Source organism: Aotus nancymaae, unplaced genomic scaffold, assembly GCF_030222135.1.
Source record: "Aotus nancymaae isolate 86718 unplaced genomic scaffold, 86718_ANA_hifiasm-v0.15.2.pri h1tg000012l, whole genome shotgun sequence".
In the NCBI taxonomy this organism is placed as follows: domain Eukaryota; kingdom Metazoa; phylum Chordata; class Mammalia; order Primates; family Aotidae; genus Aotus; species Aotus nancymaae.
Genome location: NW_026988423.1, coordinates 27,595,137 through 27,614,411, shown reverse-complemented (window position 1 = coordinate 27,614,411; position 19,275 = coordinate 27,595,137). Strand labels below are relative to the sequence as shown.

The following is a 19,275-nucleotide window of genomic DNA, read 5'->3' as shown; positions in this document are numbered from 1 at the left end:
ACATTCTAATCATGAGTAAGAGTAAGGTTAAGGTCAAAATCTTTATTTCTAGAAGGATATGGCTATCACCAAAATAAATTTAGTTGCAAGGACCACTCAACAACTGACTGGCTAGGTACAGTGGCTCATGCCTGTAATCCCAGCACTTTAGGAGGTCGAGGTGGGCCAATCACTTGATGTCAGGAGTTTAAGACCAGCCTGGCCAACATGGTGAAACCCTGTTTCTACTAAAATACAAGAATTACCCGGGCGTGGTGGTGGGTGCCTGTAATCTCAGCTACTCAGGAGGCTGAAGCAGAAGAATCAACTGAACCTGGGAGGTTGCAGTGAGCTGAGATTGCACCACTGCACTCCAGCCTGGGCGACAGAGCAAGACTGCCTCTAAAAAAAAAAAAAAGAAAACAATTGACTCTGTATTTACAAATGTGTGAATTAGTCAGCCCCCTAAAGATATTTACTATATCCAGGAGAGTACTAAATAAACACCATTCCTAAAAACAAAAACAAACAAAACCACGAAGCTAGTTATATGCCACCTACCATGCTAGACAAGTAGATGAGATTTCTCCCCTCCACAGAGTGTTTGTGAGTACATATGTGCTTGTGCATGTGCACACACATGTGTTATAATCAAGAATTAGATAGATTTGCTTCAAGTACAGATGAGTGATAGTAGCAGGTGACTAAGAGCATTAGTTGTGGAGTCAGATAACTGCCTGGATTGCAATCACAGCTACCACTAACTCTGTAGTACCTGAGGCATGTTTCCCAATCTATAAAGAAGAGTAATAGTTAATTGTCTCAGAGTTTTTCCTTTTTTCCTTTTTTTTTTTTTGGGAGACAGGGTCTTGCTCTGTCATCTAAGCTGGAGTGCAGTGGCGCAATCTTGGCTCACTGCAGCCTCTGCCTCCCAGCTTCAAGCGATTCTCCTGTGTCGGCCTCCCAAGTAGCTGGGATTACAAGCACATGCTACCATGCCTGGCTAATTTCTGTATTTTTGTAGAGAAAGGGTCTCACCATGTTGGCCAGGATGGTCTCGAACTCCTGGACTTAGGCAATCTGTCCTCTGCCTCCCAGAGTGCTGGGATTACAGGCTTGAGCAATGGCGCCTGGCCTCTTCGTTTTTCTGAAAAGTTGGTAAATGAACACATTTACTTACAACTGCCTAGGAACAGGGCTTGACATATAGTGTGTGTTCAATAACATTAGCTATTTTTATTTCTCCTCAATTTACTAACTTTAGACTTTTGAACCAAATCCTACATCCACAAGCCATGCTTGAAGTGTTAATATTTATTTGGTGCAATAAATAGTATACCAGGCTTATAATCTAGAGATTGAGTCATGAAAAAGAGGATAAACCAAGTTAAAAGACAAAAGGAGGCTGGATCAATGTTCATCTTTCACAGATGTTCATCTTTGTTAAATTGTCTCCACAACATCTTTGTTAAATTGTCTCTAATTTCTCAAACACTCTTTGGACCACTTTTAACATTTTCCTAGCCCCCTTATTTTTATTTATTTTTGAGACAGAGTCTCACTCTGTCACCCAGGCTGGAGTGAAACGGCACAATCTCAGCTCACTGCAACCTCTGCCTCCCAGGTTCCAGTGATTCGCCTGCCTCAGCCTCCTGAGTAGCTGGGATTACAAGTATGCACCACTATGCCTTGCTAATTTTTGTATTTTTAGTAGAGACAGAGTTTCACCTCTTGACCAAGCTGGTCTTGAACACCTGACCTCAGGTGATCCACCTGCCTCGGCTTCCCAAGGTGCTGGGATTACAGGCATGAGCCACTATGCCAAGTGCCCTTTTATTAAGTAATTAATTAAATAAAACCTTTGTCAGAATCAGTATTTTACTTTTTTCAAAGTTATACTTCAACATTCTGTGCCCATTTTGGTTTAGCTGTTTTCTCACTGATTTGAAAGAGTTCTTTGCTACGTATTTATACTTTGCTTATTAGACTTTGCACTCTGGTGGTTTTAAAAATATGTCCACGTAATTATTTGCTACTTCTCCCTTCAAGAGGTATACCTTCAGCCAGGCGCAGTGGCTCACACCTTGTAATCCCAACACTTTGAGAGGCTGAGGCAGGTAGATCACTTAAGGTCAGGAGTTTGAGACCAGCCTGACCAACATGGTGAAACCCCATCGCTACTAAAAATAGAAAATTAGCTGGGTGTGGTGGCATATCCCTATAATCCCAGCTACTTGGGAGGCTGAGGCAGGAGAATCACTTGAACCTGGGAGGCGGAGGTTGCAGTGAGCTGAGATCGCACCACTGCACTCCAGTCTGGGCAACAAGAGCAAAATTCCATCTCAAGAAAAGAAAAAAAAAGAAGTACACCTTCATTCTCCTCTCTTTCAGTGTGATCTGAACTTAGTGACTCACTTCTGATGAATATAATACAGCAGAAGTGATGGTACGTCGCATCTGCAAAAGCACTGCAGCTCTCTTTCTTAGATCTCAGATCACTCAGATCCTCTCTCTGTCTTACATCACTCACTTTATGGGAAGCCAGCTGCTTTGTTAAGAGCCTTATATAGAGGCCCATGTAGTGAGGAACTGAGGCCTCCAGCCAACAGACATGTGAATGAGCCATCTCAGAGGCAGATCACCCAACACCAGTCAAGCCTAGAAACAGGGCCTGACACATGGTAGGTGTTCAGTAATGTTAGCTATTATTATTAGCAGATTACTGGATTAGACATTGAGCTACAAAGTCACAGACTATAATTCCTGGGGTCATCCATTTAACTGGTAGAGCAATTATTTCTATTTCTACTAGACAGACGTCTACAAGTTGCCCTTTCAGAGTTGTAAATTGCCAAGCTCTGTACTTCTTTTGTCTATTTCCAAGTTATCAGATACTTTTTGTTTGTTTGTCTCACCGTGGTATTTCAGGAGATACTTTTTCTTAAAAACGTAACAGGCAGTTCTCAGGAAAATAAATAAAAAATGGTCAATAAACATAAATAAAGAGGTGCCCCAAAATCCTTTATTCCCCATTAGGTTGAGAAAATAAAAACACCCTTTTTATTTTAAGCTATCAGTATAGCAAATATAAAAACTGTAGAAACAATTTTAGAAAGGTTACGTGGAAATAGATGCTTTTACATTTTGACTAAATTGGTAGCACAATTAGCTTTATCTATAGATTTCTGAGGGGTAAATACATTAAAGTAAGTCATATACAAAGAAGAAGTGTACAACATGATAGATATTCAAAAGTGAAGATACCTGTGTAACCAGTATCATGATTAAGAACCTGTTTCTGGCCAGGCACAGTGGCTCATGCCTATAACCCCAGCACTCTGGGAGGCTGAGCTAGGCAGATCACCTGAGGTCAGGAGTTTGAGACTAGCCTGGCCAACATGGTGAAACCCTAGCTCTACTAAAAATACAAAACTTAGCTGGGCATAATGGGGCATGCCTGTAATCCTAGCTACTTGGGAGGCTGAGGCAGGAGAATCATTTGAACCTGGGATGCAGCGGTTGCAGTGAGCCAAGATTGTGCCACTGCACTCCAGCCTGGGCAACAGAGAGAGATTCTGGCTTAAAAAAAAAAAAAAAAAAAAAAAATCTGTTTCTAACTCTTGCTACCTCTCCATAATCCAGGTTTCTAACTTTATGGATTACTTTTCCTGTCTCAAAATGGAATCATTCCATTATGTCTGGTTTATTTCATTCCACATTGTATTTCTGAAATTCATCATCATTGTTGACTATAGCTATAGTATGTCAATTTTCATTGTTTTATACTATTTCACTGTATAACTATACAATTAGTCATTCATTTAATTCCAGATGCAAAAGTACATTCCATTTTATCCAGCAATATTTCTGTGAATTTATATTTTAGAGACATGCCCCAAGGATCCAAATACATATGGAAAATAAGGATATATTATTATTTTTTCTTTTTCTTTTTTTGAGATTGAGACAGAATTTAACTCTTGTTGCCCAGGCTGGAGTGCAATGGTGCTATTTCGGCTCATTGCAACCTCCGCCTCCCGGGTTCAAGCACTTCCCCTGCCTCAGCCTTCTGAGCAGCTGGGATTACAAACCCGCACACCACACCCAGCTAATTTTTGTATTTTTAGTAGAGATAGGGTCTCTCCATGTTGGCCAGGCTGGTCTCGAACTCCTGGCCTCAAGTGATCAACCTGCCTCAGCCTCCCAAAGTGTTGGGATTACAGGCGTGAGCCACAGCACCTGGAAATATATTCTTTTCTTTTCTTCTCTTTTCTTTTTTTTTTTTTTTTTGAGATGGAATCTCACTCTGTCGTCCAGGCTGAAATGCAGTGGCGTGATAGCTCACTATAACCTCCGCCTCCCAGGTTCAAGTGATTCTCCTGCCTCAGCCTCCCAAGTAGCTGGGACTACAGGCACATGCCACCATGCCCGGCTAATTTTTGTATTTTTAGTACAAAGGGGGTTTCACCATGTTAGCCAGGATGGTCTTGGTCTCCTGAACTCATGATCCGCCCGCCTCAGCCTCCCAAAGTGCTGGTATTACAGGCGTCAGCCACCGCGCCCAGCCCGATACATTATTTTCAACTGTGAAAAACTGAAAGCAACCTAAATTTCTATTAATAGACACTCCATCTAGATTATGTGTGCTGGAGCTGACGCAGTGGGGGAAACAGCATTCTCTAATTGAAATTACTCAGGTAAAATAACTCCAGTCCTTTGAGACCTTAACTACCCAAAGTCCAATTTCTTTAAAAAATAAAATTTTATATAATTTCCTTTTTATAAGAATAAATAAGCTGGGTGCAGCGGCTCATGCCTGAAATCCCAGCACTTTGGGAGGCCAAGGCGGGTGGGTGGATCGATCACCTGAGGTCAGGAGTTTGAGACCAGCCTGGTCAACATGGCGAAACCCCGTCTTTACTAAAAATAGAATAATTAGCCAGGGGCAGTGGCAAACGCCTATAATCCCAGCTGCTCAGGAAGCTGAGGCAGGAGAATCACTTGAACCCAGGAGGCGAAGGCTGCAGTGAGCCAAGACCATGCCATTGCACTCCAGTCTGAGCGACAAGAGGGAAACTCTGTCTCAAAAAAAAAAAAAAGGAATAAATAGCAAATTCTGTTGATTATACTTCCAAAATATAGGCAATATCCATGTACATGTTTCTATAAACATTACTTTCATCCTTGCCTAATCCATCATCATCTCTAGCCAGCACTATTATAAGCCTCCTAACCAGGGTCCTTGCTTTCTTTCCTACCCCTCCACAAGTTGTTTTCCCTAGAGCAGCATGGTGCACTGTCTCAGATATAATTTGGATTGTTACTCTTTTATTGCTCTCACATTAAAATCTTTGCCATGGCCTATGTGTGCTGGTCCCTTCCCATCTCTGTGACCTCATCTCACTCTACTCTCCCTTGCTCACTATGCTCCAGACACACTCACATTAATTACACTTGCTATTCCTTCTGCCTGGAATGCTCTGTTCCTAGATAATCACAAGATCGTCCTTTAAATTATGTATGCCTCAACTGAAATGTCACCTCCTCAAAGTCTTGATCACGCAAACTTAAGTGGCATCCCTCCATTACCCCTCTAAAATTCACTCCTCCAATTTTGCCTTCATAGAATTTATCCATTATCTGAAATTATCTTTACTTGTTTATGTTTTCCTCTTCTGGAATGTAAACTCAACAAAAGCAGAAAACTTGCCTATCTTCAACAGTGCCTACAACTATGCCTGGCTCAGGGTAGGCACTTAAATAAATATTTGGTATATGAAAGAGCATGTATTACTAAACTGTAAATCGTATTTACCTTAACTTCTAAATTTCTAGGATCCATTGTCAAATTCCAGAGTCTAAAATTATAGGTTATATTCCTTTTTTAAAAATCAATTTTTATTCTACTCAAATTAAAATTTTTTTTTTTTTTGAGACAGTCTTTTCCGTACCCAGGCTGAAGTGAAGTGGCATGATCTCAGCTCACTACAACCTCTGCCTCCTAGGTTCAAGCAATTCTCATGCCTCAGCCTCCCAAGTAGTTGGGATTACAGGCATGCACCACCATGCCTAGATAATTTTTGTATCTTTATTAGGGATGAGGTTCCCCATGTCGGCCAGGCTGGTCTCGAACCCCTGACCTGAAGTGATCCACCTACATCAGCCTCCCAAAGTGCTAGGATTACAAGTGTGAGGCACTGTGCCTGGCCAATTTTTTTTTTTTTTTTACATTCTTTTATATGACTGGTGGGAGAAGGGAGCTGTTAAAACAGGGAAGTCAGCAGAGCCAGAGGAATGCCCAAATGTTATCCTATTAAGGCTAACAAATCCTCAGACATGATATGATTACTCTCCCAGCCCAGTTTTATCATCTGAACCCACCCAGACTTATTCACTAACACCTGGCCACTTGCTGGTGAAGTCTATGATTCAGAAACTACGACTGCAAATATAGCAAGAGGGTTGGTCATACAATAAGAGAGGGTAATGCAGTACTGCTCAGGAAGATTATATAAAGACCTGGAAATACACATCCTGTCCAAAGCTTATGTTTTTTGAGTTCATGTATTTCTGTATTTCCTAGCTTATGTTTGGTTTTACTTGTGCTTTTGCTTCTGAGAAAATAGATGTACAAAGCATCGGCATGGTTGTGGGAGCAGTGACAGGCATAGTGGCTGGAGCCCTGCTGATTGTCCTCTTGGTGTGGCTGCTAATCCAAAGGAAAGACAAAGAGAGATACGAGGAAGAAGAGAGACCTAATGAAATTCGGTAAGCCTCTCAAATCCCCACTTTTACTGGGCTTCTGTTTTAGGGCCAGCACCATAGTGATCAGTCAACATAAATGTTCCCAGTTTTGTCTTAATAATAAATCTGTTAAAAGGAATATCTTGGTAGATAGGAAGTTCCAGCCTAAGGACAGAGGGTGTAGTCTACCTGGACTTTATTGTGAAACTATCTTATCTTCAGTAAACACTTAAAAGTTAAATTTAGGCTGGATGTGGTAGCTCATGCCTGTTGTCTTAGCGCTTTGGGAGGCTGAGGTGGGAGGATTACTTGAGGCCAGGAGTTTGAAACCTGCCTGGTCAACACAGTTAGACTCTATCTCTACAAAAGTAAAAAAAAAATACCCAGGGATGTTAGCGCATGCCTGTAGTCCCAGCTACTTGGGAGGCTGAGGCAAGAGAATCTTTTTTTTTTTTTTTTTTTTTAAGACAGAGTCTCGTGCTCTCGCCAGGCGCCAGACTGGAGTGCAGTGGCGCGATCTCGGCTCACTGCAACCTCTGCCTTCTTGGTTCAAGCAATTCTCCAAAGCAGGAAAATCTCTTGAACCCAGGAAGTGGAGGTTGTTGAAGTGAGCCAAGATCGTGCCACTGCACTCCAGCCTCGGCGGAAGAGTGAGACTCTGTCTCAAAACAAAACAAAAAAAGCATGTATGTACATAAAACAGTTCAACTTACATTACTTCTGATTGACTTCTACTCATAACGGGCATACAACGAAGAAAGGGCATAGCCTATGGGTCATGAAAGGGTTTATGCAGACAAACTCTAAATCAGGGGGAGTGCTATCTAGGCTATCTCCACGATAAGATTCTATCCTCCCAGTATAATAGAGTTGACCAGTGGGCTAACAAAATATACATTTGCATGAGCCAAACATTAAGTCTTAAGAAACGAGAAAGTACCTATGTCCCTAAATGGTTGCCTTCCCAATGGTATCATCTGAGGTTTACAGCTTGAGGAATGTATTAGGAAACCTCAGAAGGAAGCAACCATAGCAGAAGCAATCACAGACCTGCCAGTATTAAAGTTTATCTTTGCTGTTTTTTTCTCTTCAGAGAAGATGCTGAAGCTCCGAAAGCCCGCCTTGTGAAACCCAGCTCCTCTTCCTCAGGCTCTCGGAGCTCACGCTCTGGTTCTTCCTCCACTCGCTCCACAGCAAATAGTGCCTCACGCAGCCAGCGGACACTGTCAACTGACGCAGCACCCCAGCCAGGGCTGGCCACGCAGGCATACAGCCTAGTGGGGCCAGAGGTGAGAGGTACTGAACCAAAGAAAGTCCACCATGCTACTCTGACCAAAGCAGAAACCACACCCAGCATGATCCCCAGCCAGAATAGAGCCTTCCAAACGGTCTGAATTAGAATGGACTTGACTCCGACACTTTCCTAGGAGTCAGGGTCTTTGGACTCTTCTAGTCATTGGAGCTTAGTCACCAGCCACACAACCCCCTCAAACCAGATGAGAGGTCATTTAAGTAGCAGTGAGCACTGCACAGAAAATATTCAAATGAGCACTTTCCTTATAGGACACCAAACAAGCAAAAGGATGTAAGCTGATTCATCTCCAAAAAGGCATCTCATTGTGCCTTTAGACCAGAATAAGGGAAAGCAGGAGTCCAAATCTATTTGTTGACCAGGACCTATGGTGAGAAGGTTGAGGAAAGGTGAAGTGAATACACCTAAAACTTTTCATGTGGGATATTTTGTATCATTGCTTTGATTTGCCATTTTCAAGAGGAAATGAGATATTGTTTGTAAATTTTCTATGCATTTCTGCAAACCTATTGGATTACTGCAATTATTCACAGTCAAGCAAAACCTACAGCCTTATTACACCGGTCTGCACCGTGTACTGAGCAAACCACTTCTAAGAAACTCCAAAAAAGGAAATATGTGTCTTCTATTCTGACTTAACTTCATTTGTCATAATGTTTGGATATTAATTTCAAGGGGAGTTGAAATAGTGGGAGATGGAGAAGAGTGAATGAGTTTCTCCCACTTTGTACTAATCTCACTACTTGTATTGAGCCCAAAATAACTATGAAAGGAGAAAAAAATGTGTGACAAAGGATTATGGAAAGCTTTCCATCTTCATGATGTTATGAAGATTGCTGACAAACATTAGAAATATATAATGGAGCAATTGTGGATTTTCCCTCAAATCAGATGCCTCTAAGGACTTTCCTGCTGGATATCTCTGGAAGGAGAAAATACTTACTACATAACATTTATCAACGTCCTTAGAATTCTTCTAGAGAAAAAGGGATCTAGGAATGCTGAAAGATTACCCACCATCTCATTAGTCTCTCCTTTCTGAGAACATGTAAAACCAGAATTGCAAGACTGGCTGGACTAGAAAGCGAGATTAGATCAGTTTTCTCTTAGTATGACAAAGAAGGTAGCTGGGCGTGGTGGCAGGCACCTGTAGGAAAATCGCTTGAAACCAGTAGGCAGAGGTTGTAGTAAGCCAAGATTGTGCCACTGCACTCCAGCCTGGGTGACAGAGAGAGACTCCATCTCAAAAAAAAAGAAACAATGTCAAGGAAGGATAAAAGGAAGTTCAGTATTGTACTACACTTGGAATTTCCTCCATTTCGTCCATTTTCGAAGGATGTGAACCTGGAACTTCTGATGATTCTAAGCCTTAAATTATCAAAAAGATCAGGGATTGCCAATGCTTCTAATGGCACTGCAAGTATATGCCATAATCATTCCCTCCTAAAAAGTGAAAAATAAGAGAAATTCAGTACTTTCCCAGCCTCAGCCTCCAGAGGTCTAGCTCTGGGGTGGAAAAGGGAACTAACATTTAGGGAAGAGAGGAGAATAATTAGTGGGTGGCAGGAGACGGTTGAGCTGGTGCCTGCTAACAGTTTAGTTGTCAGCATCTTGGAAAGAATTAGCAAAAAGAATTCACCAGGATAGCTGCTGAAGAGCTGATGAATGGAAGAAAGATGTTTGAGAAATAAAGAAAACAGTAGCCTCCAATATAATAACTTGCCTTTTTAATAGTTTTGACTACTCTTGATATCTATAGCACAAATGCTGGACCTGAATCAGCCCTTCAAAGACCCTAGCACAAATGTCAACTGATCACCACTGGGAGAGCAGAAAAAAAATTTTTTTTTTTTTTTTTTTTTTTTTGAGAGAGTCTCGCTCTGTCGTCCAGGTTGAAGTGTGGTGGTACCATCTCAGCTCATTGCAGCCTCTGCCTCCCAGGTTCAAGCAATTTTCATTCCTAGGCCTCCCAAGTAGCTAGGATTACAGATGCCCGCCACCACGCCCTGCTAACTTTTGTAGTTTGGGTAGAGACAGGGTTTCTCCATGTTTGCCAGGCTGGTCTCAAACTCCTGACCTCAAGTGACCCGTCCACCCTCGGCCTCCCAAAATGCTGGGATTACGGGCATGAGCCACTGCACCTGGCCCAGGATACATTTTTTTTTTTTTTGAGATAGAGTCTCACTCTCATCACGCAGGCTGGAGTGCAGTGGCACGATCTCAACTCACTGCAACCTCCACCTCCCAGGTTCAAGTGATTCTCCTTCCTCAGCCTCCCTAGTAGCTGGAATTACAGGCACACACCACCATGCCCGGCTAATGTTTGTATTTTTAATAGATGGGGTTTCACTATGTTGGCCAGGCTGGTCTCAAACTCCTGTCAGGTGACCCACCCACCTCGGCCTCCCAAAGTGCTAGGCTTACAGGTGTGGGCCACTGCATCCAGCCCAGAATACTTTTAAAAATAACAGCAGGTTAGAGGAAAGAAAATAATGCTGAATGTGGTGATGAAAGCATGTTTCTAAAACAGGAAGCTGATGCTTAAAGAAGAAAGGCTAATCTGGGATTTTGCCCCATTTCTCTGGTTTTTCACTCCTGTATTTAATTCTCACAATCATGTCCTCACATAGTGCAAAAAAAAACACAAAATTCTTGTAAAGTGCCCAGGAGTTTATCCTTGGGTGAAAGTTTTAACCTGAGTATTGCCTTCCTCTAAAAAAGGTCAGAAATAAGAGACATTAAGAAATTAACTTAAAAATGTCTGCTATGAGTTTAAGAGGACTGGCATATTTGGAATGCTTCTTATACTAACACTGTCTCATTGTAAAATATAAAATCCCTTACTTTGACTACATTTTTATTCCTCTGGTAGTGTGGTATCCAGGCAACATATCACTTCTGCTATGTAATTCTAAGAACTCTCACTTCTGGAGTACCTGAGCCAAACAAATACACTACGGAGGCTGCAGTTGTATCATCACTAGCAATTTGCTCTTATCATTATTTACTACCTTTGAACCTAAGGTTTCCTGCCTATGCTTTTGAAAGCAAGAATAAGTCTCCTTCGCATGAAAAAAAGGCTTAGATTTTTAAACATGTTAGTTACCAGAATGCTAAAATACCAGTTGACTACTCAAATTATTTTGGAAATCTATCCATAATGGAAGTCTACCATAAACACATAAAACAGATTATACTAAGAGCTGAGAAATTCAAAGGAATTGAAGATTCTGAGAGATAAGCTGTTCAAGTCTTAGCAATGATACTGCACTTCTCTTTGACAGGTTCTGGGCTTAAGTTGGAGACCCTACTGGTTCCAAATCATATTCCACTGACTTTGCAAGTAAAATAAATTTGATTTTGAAATAGGAAACAAAAAAAAGGAGAAAACAACTAAAAAGTAGAGGAAAAATGTTTGTAAGAGGAAGATGCAGATGCAATGATGTGGAAGTTGAGTAACCATGTCAATAAAATATTATATAAACCAAACTTAAATTCATGAAATAAGGAAGTTGATATCTTTGTTGTTACAATGTATAAAAATAATTTCAGAACTGCTGTTGCAAAAAGACCTATATAGTTTTGCTTCCTTCTGGTGTTAAGCTGTTTATATTTCTGTTTCTGTTTTAACTTCTAAGTTGCCTTGTAATTGGGACTGTGTTTGATCATCACAAAAACCAAATATTTATTATGGATGCATCTGTATCAGCAATTAAAAAATAAACAAGTAAAAGTGATACTGTAGGAGAAGTTGAAGCTCATATAACCAGGACTGGAAATTTATCAACTTGCTGCCAACAGAAGAACAAAAGAACTCGGACTGAATATGATCTATTGTTTATCAATTTCAGTCACAAATTTACCAAGTCTTTTTTTCTCTCACAAGGCAAGATGCTAGGTATAAGTTGCACAGGGGATACCAAGAGAGCTGCTATCCTTAAGGGCTCTATCAAAATTAACAAAATAATAATTACTGAGCAAGTGCCTAGGTGAAATGCCAACAGAGCAGCACACACTAAGGGATTCAAATAAATCTGAAAAGTACACACTAAGAGATTCAAATACATCTGGAAAAAACTTCACAGAGGGCTGGGCGCGGTGGTTCACGCCTGTAATCCAGCACCTTGGGAGGCCAAGGCGGGTGGATCACCTGAGGTCAGAAGTTCAAGACTAGCCTGGCCAACATGGTGAAACCCTCTCTACTAAAAACAAAACAAACAAACAAAAAAAAACACTTCATAGAGGTCACTCTAAATCAACAGCAATAACAGTAATCAACACTTACTGAGCCATTATTGTGCGCCGGTCACACTAAGCACATTATACATTTTGTCTCAATTTCATACTCACATTAATCCTATAAGGAAATATATGTATTTTCATTCTACAAGTGAGAAATGTAAGGCTCAAAGAGGCTAAGTCAGTAGTAGAGCCGGATTTAAACCCAGTCACTGTTGGTGTATTCTATCAGAACTGACAGATCCTGATTAATTACCATCCTTCCTCCTGAAATCCTCAAACCTTTACCCTAAACTATAGGCTGTTCTCTTTGCTTTCTTCCTTGCCCTAAAGCTTTTCACCATACTTGGGACACAATTAACTCACTCACACAAGTCTAAATCCTTTAGTTTTCCCTTGTTCTGCAAAATAGGATACAATTCCCAACTTTATTATTGCCTGATTTGTCTTTATTTGTTAATAATGGGCTTAGATCATGTAATTTTTGTTTAATGTTAAGCACAGAGTATCTTGAGCACATCAAGATTAAATCTGTTCAATCTTCTGAGAAGAAAAAAAAGGTAAGGTGCGTTGAAACTAGAAAAGTAATAGGTATAGTTGATTCTTCAATGATATAGTCATTATCAATTTATTTAAAATGTAGGCCGGGTGTGGTGGCTCATGCCTGTAATCCCAGCACTTTGGGAGGTCGAGGCGAGCAGATCACTGGAGATCAGGAGTTCAAGACCAGCCCGGCCAACATGGTGAAACCTCATCTCTACTAAAAATATAAAAATTACCCAGACATGGTGGTGCCTGCCTGTGGTTCCATCTAGTCAGGAAGCTGAGGCAGGCGAATCGCTTGAATCCGGGAGGTTGAGGTTGCAGTGAGCCGAGATGACGCCACTGTACTCCAGCCTGAGCAACAGATCAGACTCCATCTCAAAAAAAAAAAAAAAATTATAGAGTTCAAGGACCCCCATGTTCAGAAGTAATTATGTTTATAATTTGCTTTCTTTTTTTTTTTGAGACAGAGTCTTCCTCTGTCACCCAGGCTGGAGTGCAGTAGTGTCATCTCAGTTCACCACAACCTCTGCCTCCCAGGTTCAAGTGATTCTCCTGCCTCAGCCTCCCAAGTAGCTAGGACCACAGGCGCATGCCACCATACCTAGCTGATTTATTTTTAGTAGAGATGGGCTTTCACTGTGTTGGCCACACTGGTCTCAAACTCCTGACCTCAAGTGATTAGCCCACCTCGGCCTCCCCTTCCCAAAGGGCTGGGATTACACGTGTGAGCCACTGAGCCCGGCCTTTCTCTGTCATTTTTTTTTTAAGAGACATGGTTTCTCCATGATGGCCAGGCTGGTCTTGAACTCCCAACCTCAGGTGATCCACCCGCGTCGGCCTCCCAAACTGCTGGGATTACAGGTGCAAGCCACCACGTGTGGCCTCTGTCATTTTTCTTTGAAGACAAAGTTTCACTTTTGTTGCCCAGGCTCGAGTGCAATGGCGTGATCTCGGCTCACCAAAACCTCTGCCTCCCGGGTTCAAGCAATTCTCCTGCCTCAGCCTCCCGAGTAGCTGGGATTACAGGCATGTGCCGCCATGCCTGGCTAATTTTGTAATTTTAGTAGAGACAGGGTTTCTCCATGTGGACAGGCTGGTCTCGAACTCTCAACCTCAGGTGATCCACCCGCCTCAGCTTCCCAAAGTGCTGAGATTACAGGAGTGAGCCACTGCAACCAGCCTCTCTATCATTTTTTATATCTCGTTTTTGTTACCACTCCTGGATGGGAAAAAAGGAAAACTCAGTGAGTTTGGCTACTTGCAAGCAGCTCTGACAAAGATTTCAATTAGTAAAACAATTTAAAAATTAGGGCCAGGCACAGTGGCTCACGCCTGTAAACCCAGCTCTGGAAGGCCAAAGCAGGAGGATTGCTGGAGTCCAGGAGTTCAAGACCAGCCTGGGCAACACAGTAAGACCCCATCTCAGATTTAAAAAAAAAAAAAACTTCTTTTTCTCTTTACTGTCTTCTATGAGAAAGAATTTGGTCCAAAAAAAAATTCTTAAAAATGAAGCTGCTCTGATAAAAATTTCAACTTTAAAAAGTTAATAAAAAGCACTTTTTTTCTTTATTATTATTATTATTATTACTACTATTTTTTTTTATAATACAGGGTTTCACCATGTTGGTCAGGCTGTTCTTTACTCCCAACCTCAGGTGATCCGTCCTCCTTGGCCTCCAAAGTGCTCGGATTACAGGCGTGAGCCACCACACCCAGCCTAGGAGCACTTTTTTAAGAGACAGGGCCTCACTCTGTCGCCCAGGCTAGAGCACAGGGGCACAATCACGGCTCACTGCAGCCTCAACTTCTTAGGCTCAGGCATCCTCCCACCTCAGTCTCCTGAGTACCTGGGACTACAGGCACACACCACCATGCTCAGCTAATTTTTATATTTTTTCGTAGAGATGGGGTCTCCTTATGTTGCCCGGGTTGGCCTTGAACTCCTGGGCTCAAGCCATCTGCCAACCTTGGCCTCCCAAAGTGCTGGGATTACAGTGCCTGGCCAAGAGCACATTTTATAGAGCACCTCCTCTCCACAGTGCAGGGGCTAAACAAGATGACTTTAAGAGTTTGAAAGTAGAAAGCAATCTAGCCTGAGCTAGAAGCATAAGCTGTGGAATAAAATATGATTTTGAAAACTTCAGGGTCAGCTAGGGATCTTAACCATGAACGATTTGAGCCTCAATTTCTTTATCTGAAAATGGGGACAATATGATCTGCCTAAAATAGTTGTGAGGGTCATGTAAGAGAATATACGTCAAATGCTTAGCATGGTGCCCTGCATAAAGCATTGAATAAAACATCAATGGCAAAGGCTCTATTACCAGAAATATATTACAATAGGCCTGAGAATGTTCTAAAGCATATAATCTGGTTAGGAAGGCAAAGCATAATGCAGAAAAAAGATAAGTATGCTATTCTCAAGTTGCAATAATTTATACATAGCTGCAGTTAGAAATCAAAATATTAATAACAGCTTGCATCATTCTGGTTTCAAATTTCCGTGATGCAATGCAGCACATATACTCAAGTATTTGGGCAATCAGGGAATACATATATTGTATCTTTCAGTTTTTTAATATATTTTAATATCTGAGGTTTTTAAGCAAGGGAACATAACGTTTACTATTCTTTACTACTAATTTTTAAAAGATGCATATTTAGTAACATTACACCACATAATCCTAATACAAATAATCAAATTCAATTCTAAACCTTAAGCTTTTTTCATTTTTTTGTTTTTTTGAGACAGGGTTTCACTCTTGTCACTCAGGCTAAAGTACAGTGGCACAATCATGGCTCACTGCAGCCTCTACCTCTTGAACTCAAGCGATCCTCCCATCTCATTGTTTTAGAGATGGGGGTCTCACTATATTGCCTAAGCTGGTAGAGACTTTTCAACAGAAACTGAAACCAGAAAACTTAATTTCTTCATAAACTGAGGCCGGCGCGGTGGCTCATGCCTGTAATCCCAGAACTTTGGGAGGCTGAGGCAGGCAGATCACTTGAGGCCAGGAGTTCGAGATCAGCCTGATCAACATGGTGAAACTCCGTCTCTACTAAAAATACAAAAATTAGCTGGACGTGGTAGCGCAGACCTGTAATACTCCCATGTACTTGGGAGGCTGAGGCAGGAGAATCTCTTGAACCCAGGAGGTGAGATTCCACATAAAATACAAACAACCAAAAAAAAAAAAAAAAAACCGGCCGGGTGCAGTGGCTCAAGCCTGTAATCCCAACACTTTGGGAGGCCGAGGTGGGTGGATCACCTGAAGTCCGGAGTCGGAGACCAGCCCGGCCAACATGGTGAAACCCCGTCTCTACTAAAATACAAAAGTTAGCCGGGTGGGGGGGGGGGGCGGGGCGGCTGAGACAGGAAAATTGCTTGAACCCGGGAGGCAGAGGTTCCAGTGAGCCAAGTTCATGTCACTGCACTCCAGCCTGGGCGACAGAGCGAGACTCCGTCTCAAAACGAAAACAGTACCCTAGTACCCTAATACTCTTATTCCTTTTTCTTTTGAGACAAAAGTCTTGTCGCTCAGGCTAGAGTGCAATGGCGCCATCTTGGCTCACTGCAAACTCTGCCTCTCAGGTTCAGGCAATTCTCCTGCCTCAGCCTCCTGAGTAGCTCGGATTACAGGCACCCGCCATCATGCCCAGTTAATTTTTGTAGACAGGGTTTCACCATGTTGGCCAGGTTGGTCTGGAACTTTTGACCTCAGGTGATCCGCCCGCCTCAGCCTCCCAAAGTGCTGGATTACAGGCATGAGCCGCCATGCCCAACCTACTCTTATTTCAATAATTACCAATAATGATACAGCAAGAATGTATACAATCTAATCTTCATTTTACTGTGATTTTACCTTTACACCACTGTTGGGGCTTCAGAGAGCAGATAGCAGGTGTTTTATCGTAGACAATCTTGAATGAATTCCAAGTTCCACAATATGACTTTGTGGCTTGAGATAATATTTTAACGTTTCTGTGCCTTAGTTTCCTCACTTAAAAATGACGATCATAATAGTCGCTACCACTTAAATTTACGGTGAGAATTAAATAAGGTAAGGTTGGCATGTGGTAGACACACAAAAATGTTAAATCACTGTCCTTTTATCCAGTCAGAAATCCTAAGCTCTAGACTCCACTGCAGTCTCATTCACCCAAACTTTAATTTTACATCTTAACTAAATGTGTCATTTGAAACCCTGTGCGTTGAGTAGTGGAGACAGGACCTTCATCATATTCTGACTTTTAAATATATAAACTCTAAATCATTCCATTTAATAAGACATAGCCCAAGTCCCAGAACATGTTTCGAGAGTAACTAGAAACAGAGGTTATTTGTTCTGCTTTCTTTAATTACTGCTATTGGATGGGATCACCCAAACAAGTGGTTGTGAGCCCCAATTCTATTTTCCACCAGTTCAATGATTAAAATAATTACAAAAATGCAAAATACAGCACAGGGTGTAGTTCGAAATGTGTGCTTGTTAAACCTTAGGCTCTGGGGTGTGAAAAGAAAGATTCCGGATACCATTACCAGCAGTTATCATAGGGGATGGGGGACGGGGAGAGGGGAGCCGCGGGGAAGGTTCCAGATATCAAAGGAAACTGAAAGAGTAGCTCACAGCACACATCTTCCTCTTTCTAGAGTTGAATCTATTTCCAGGAAGGAGAAATTACAGTATTGCATAACTAACAAAAAAGATAATAATAAAAAAAATTGAACCAAAAAAAAGCTGTTTGATTCTAGCTTTCCCAGCTGCTTATCTTCCCACAAATGACATCTCTGAGCCTCGTATTTCTCCTAATATGGGGATGAATTATACACACCTTAGAGAACTGTGTTGATGATTAGATGACAAATGAAAGCATTTTGTATGTAGTAAAAGCCTTGTATACAATTAAATTCTTGGGACATGGGGAGAAGCTAAGAATATACCTCCATGAACTCTAAGCCAACATTCCTCCCCAAAATGAAACTATGAAAAGGAAATTTTTCCTATGTTTGAGTCTGTCTCTAGCCTTTACTGGCTTTGACAAGGACAAGGTGTCCTCGCTCTTCTGACAGCCTTCTTCGCAGTCTAGAGACCTTCTAATTCCAGCCTTGCTACTAAAAGTTCTTTTAGTGTACCCTTAAAAAATCTTTTCCCCCATCCGTGCCTACTTATCTACTAAACAGGAATAACAGCTACCATGCTTGCTTGAAAGGACACACATAGTTTTCAAAGTACCTGGGACAGGCACTTAGAACGACAAGGCCTCCAATGCCCGCGGCCATGCACAAAATTGCACAATTTAAAATTCTAGGCACCATTGTTTTGTGCACCAGTTCAGTCACGTTTTCAAGGCGTCTGCATGGTCTGTCGTTTAATTTTTGATGAAAGTCAAAGCAGGAAAGGTATTACCTCATGTTACTGAAAATACAAAAGCTCACAAAGTCCAAATCAAGGACGCACGGCTACTGGAACCTATGATTCCTCATGCCTGGTTCACCTAACCGAGAATACACTCGCCACCTTCTAAGTCTGTTTATTTTATAAACAACAGAGAAATGTGAAGCTTGGACTGGTGGGGGAAGGACTGAGCCAAAAAACCGAATCTGTTCTCGGCGGAGATGGGAAGGGGCCCAGGGGTCCAGGCTCAAAGAAGCGGGTTCGCCTTTTTTTCCGCGGAGGAACCAGACAAGACCCCGCCCTGGGGGTTCTGAGAAGGCGAGCCCTTTAAACCTCTGCGTCAGGGGCTGCCTCCCAACAGCTGCCGTAGCGAAATGAGGGTGCTGGGGTGGGGAGGGCTGCCGAACTAACGCGCCCCACCCGGCGGCGGCCTAGCAGCTTCCTCCATCCCCAATCCTGGGTGCCCCTGAGCGAGCTGCCCTAGCAGCACCCTGAAGCCGGAACCTTCGCCACAGCTCCTCGGGGTCAGCCCTTGCCCAAAGCCACGCTGCGAAATATGGGTTCGCGAAACCTGGGGGCACTTAGAAGACCGTCTGGAACACGGAGGTGGGGGCTGTGAAAGAAGAAATGAGGATGTGGGTGGGGGGAGGGGAGCAACAACCTTCGCAGCCATTTTGTCCTCGTTCCACTTCCGTCTTCTCCTCCCCAGCTCCCGCGCCCGAACCCCTCCCTTCAGGCCCCGCGCGATTCCTCCCCCAGTTCTGCGCGGGCTGAGATCGCGGCTAGTGCCGCTGTCATTGGTTGGTTCCCAGTTTGCCCACCCCTCTTCCTCCTCCTTCTTCCGCCCCCTCCCGCCCGCGCTGGCTGGGGGCGCATGCGTAGAGGCGGACGCTCCCCTCCCCCGCCCGGGGTAACTGAGGACTCCCGCGCGCGGGCTCTCTGCGCCCCACCCTCCCTTTCCCCGCGGCCGTCCGGAGAGCGGGGGCGAGCTTGAAAGTTCCAGAACGCTGCGGTGAGTGCGTTATTGCGAGGCGGAGCGCGGTGGGGTGGGTGCGGAGG

At 42.7% G+C, this 19,275-nt stretch overlaps 1 protein-coding gene and 1 long non-coding RNA gene across 3 annotated transcripts in view; one reads left to right on the top strand and one right to left on the bottom strand.

Annotated features, from left to right (window-relative positions):
• CLMP (CXADR like membrane protein) overlaps nt 1–11,772 on the top strand; it is a 130,770-nt gene extending 118,998 nt beyond the window's left edge. For both annotated transcript variants that reach the window (XM_021671211.2, XM_021671210.2), the window contains 2 exons: nt 6,606–6,747; nt 7,817–11,772. In XM_021671211.2, the coding sequence (XP_021526886.1) occupies nt 6,606–6,747; nt 7,817–8,117 (443 nt within the window). In that variant the 3' untranslated portion in view covers nt 8,118–11,772. The remainder of the gene's footprint in view (nt 1–6,605; nt 6,748–7,816) is intronic.
• On the bottom strand, nt 28–18,958 carry LOC135274620 (uncharacterized). Its single transcript, XR_010342412.1, has 3 exons — nt 18,878–18,958; nt 1,018–1,126; nt 28–381 (listed from the first exon to the last, which is right to left on the bottom strand). It is a non-coding gene; the product is annotated as an uncharacterized LOC135274620 (long non-coding RNA).
• Between the last annotated feature and the right edge of the window lie 317 nt (nt 18,959–19,275).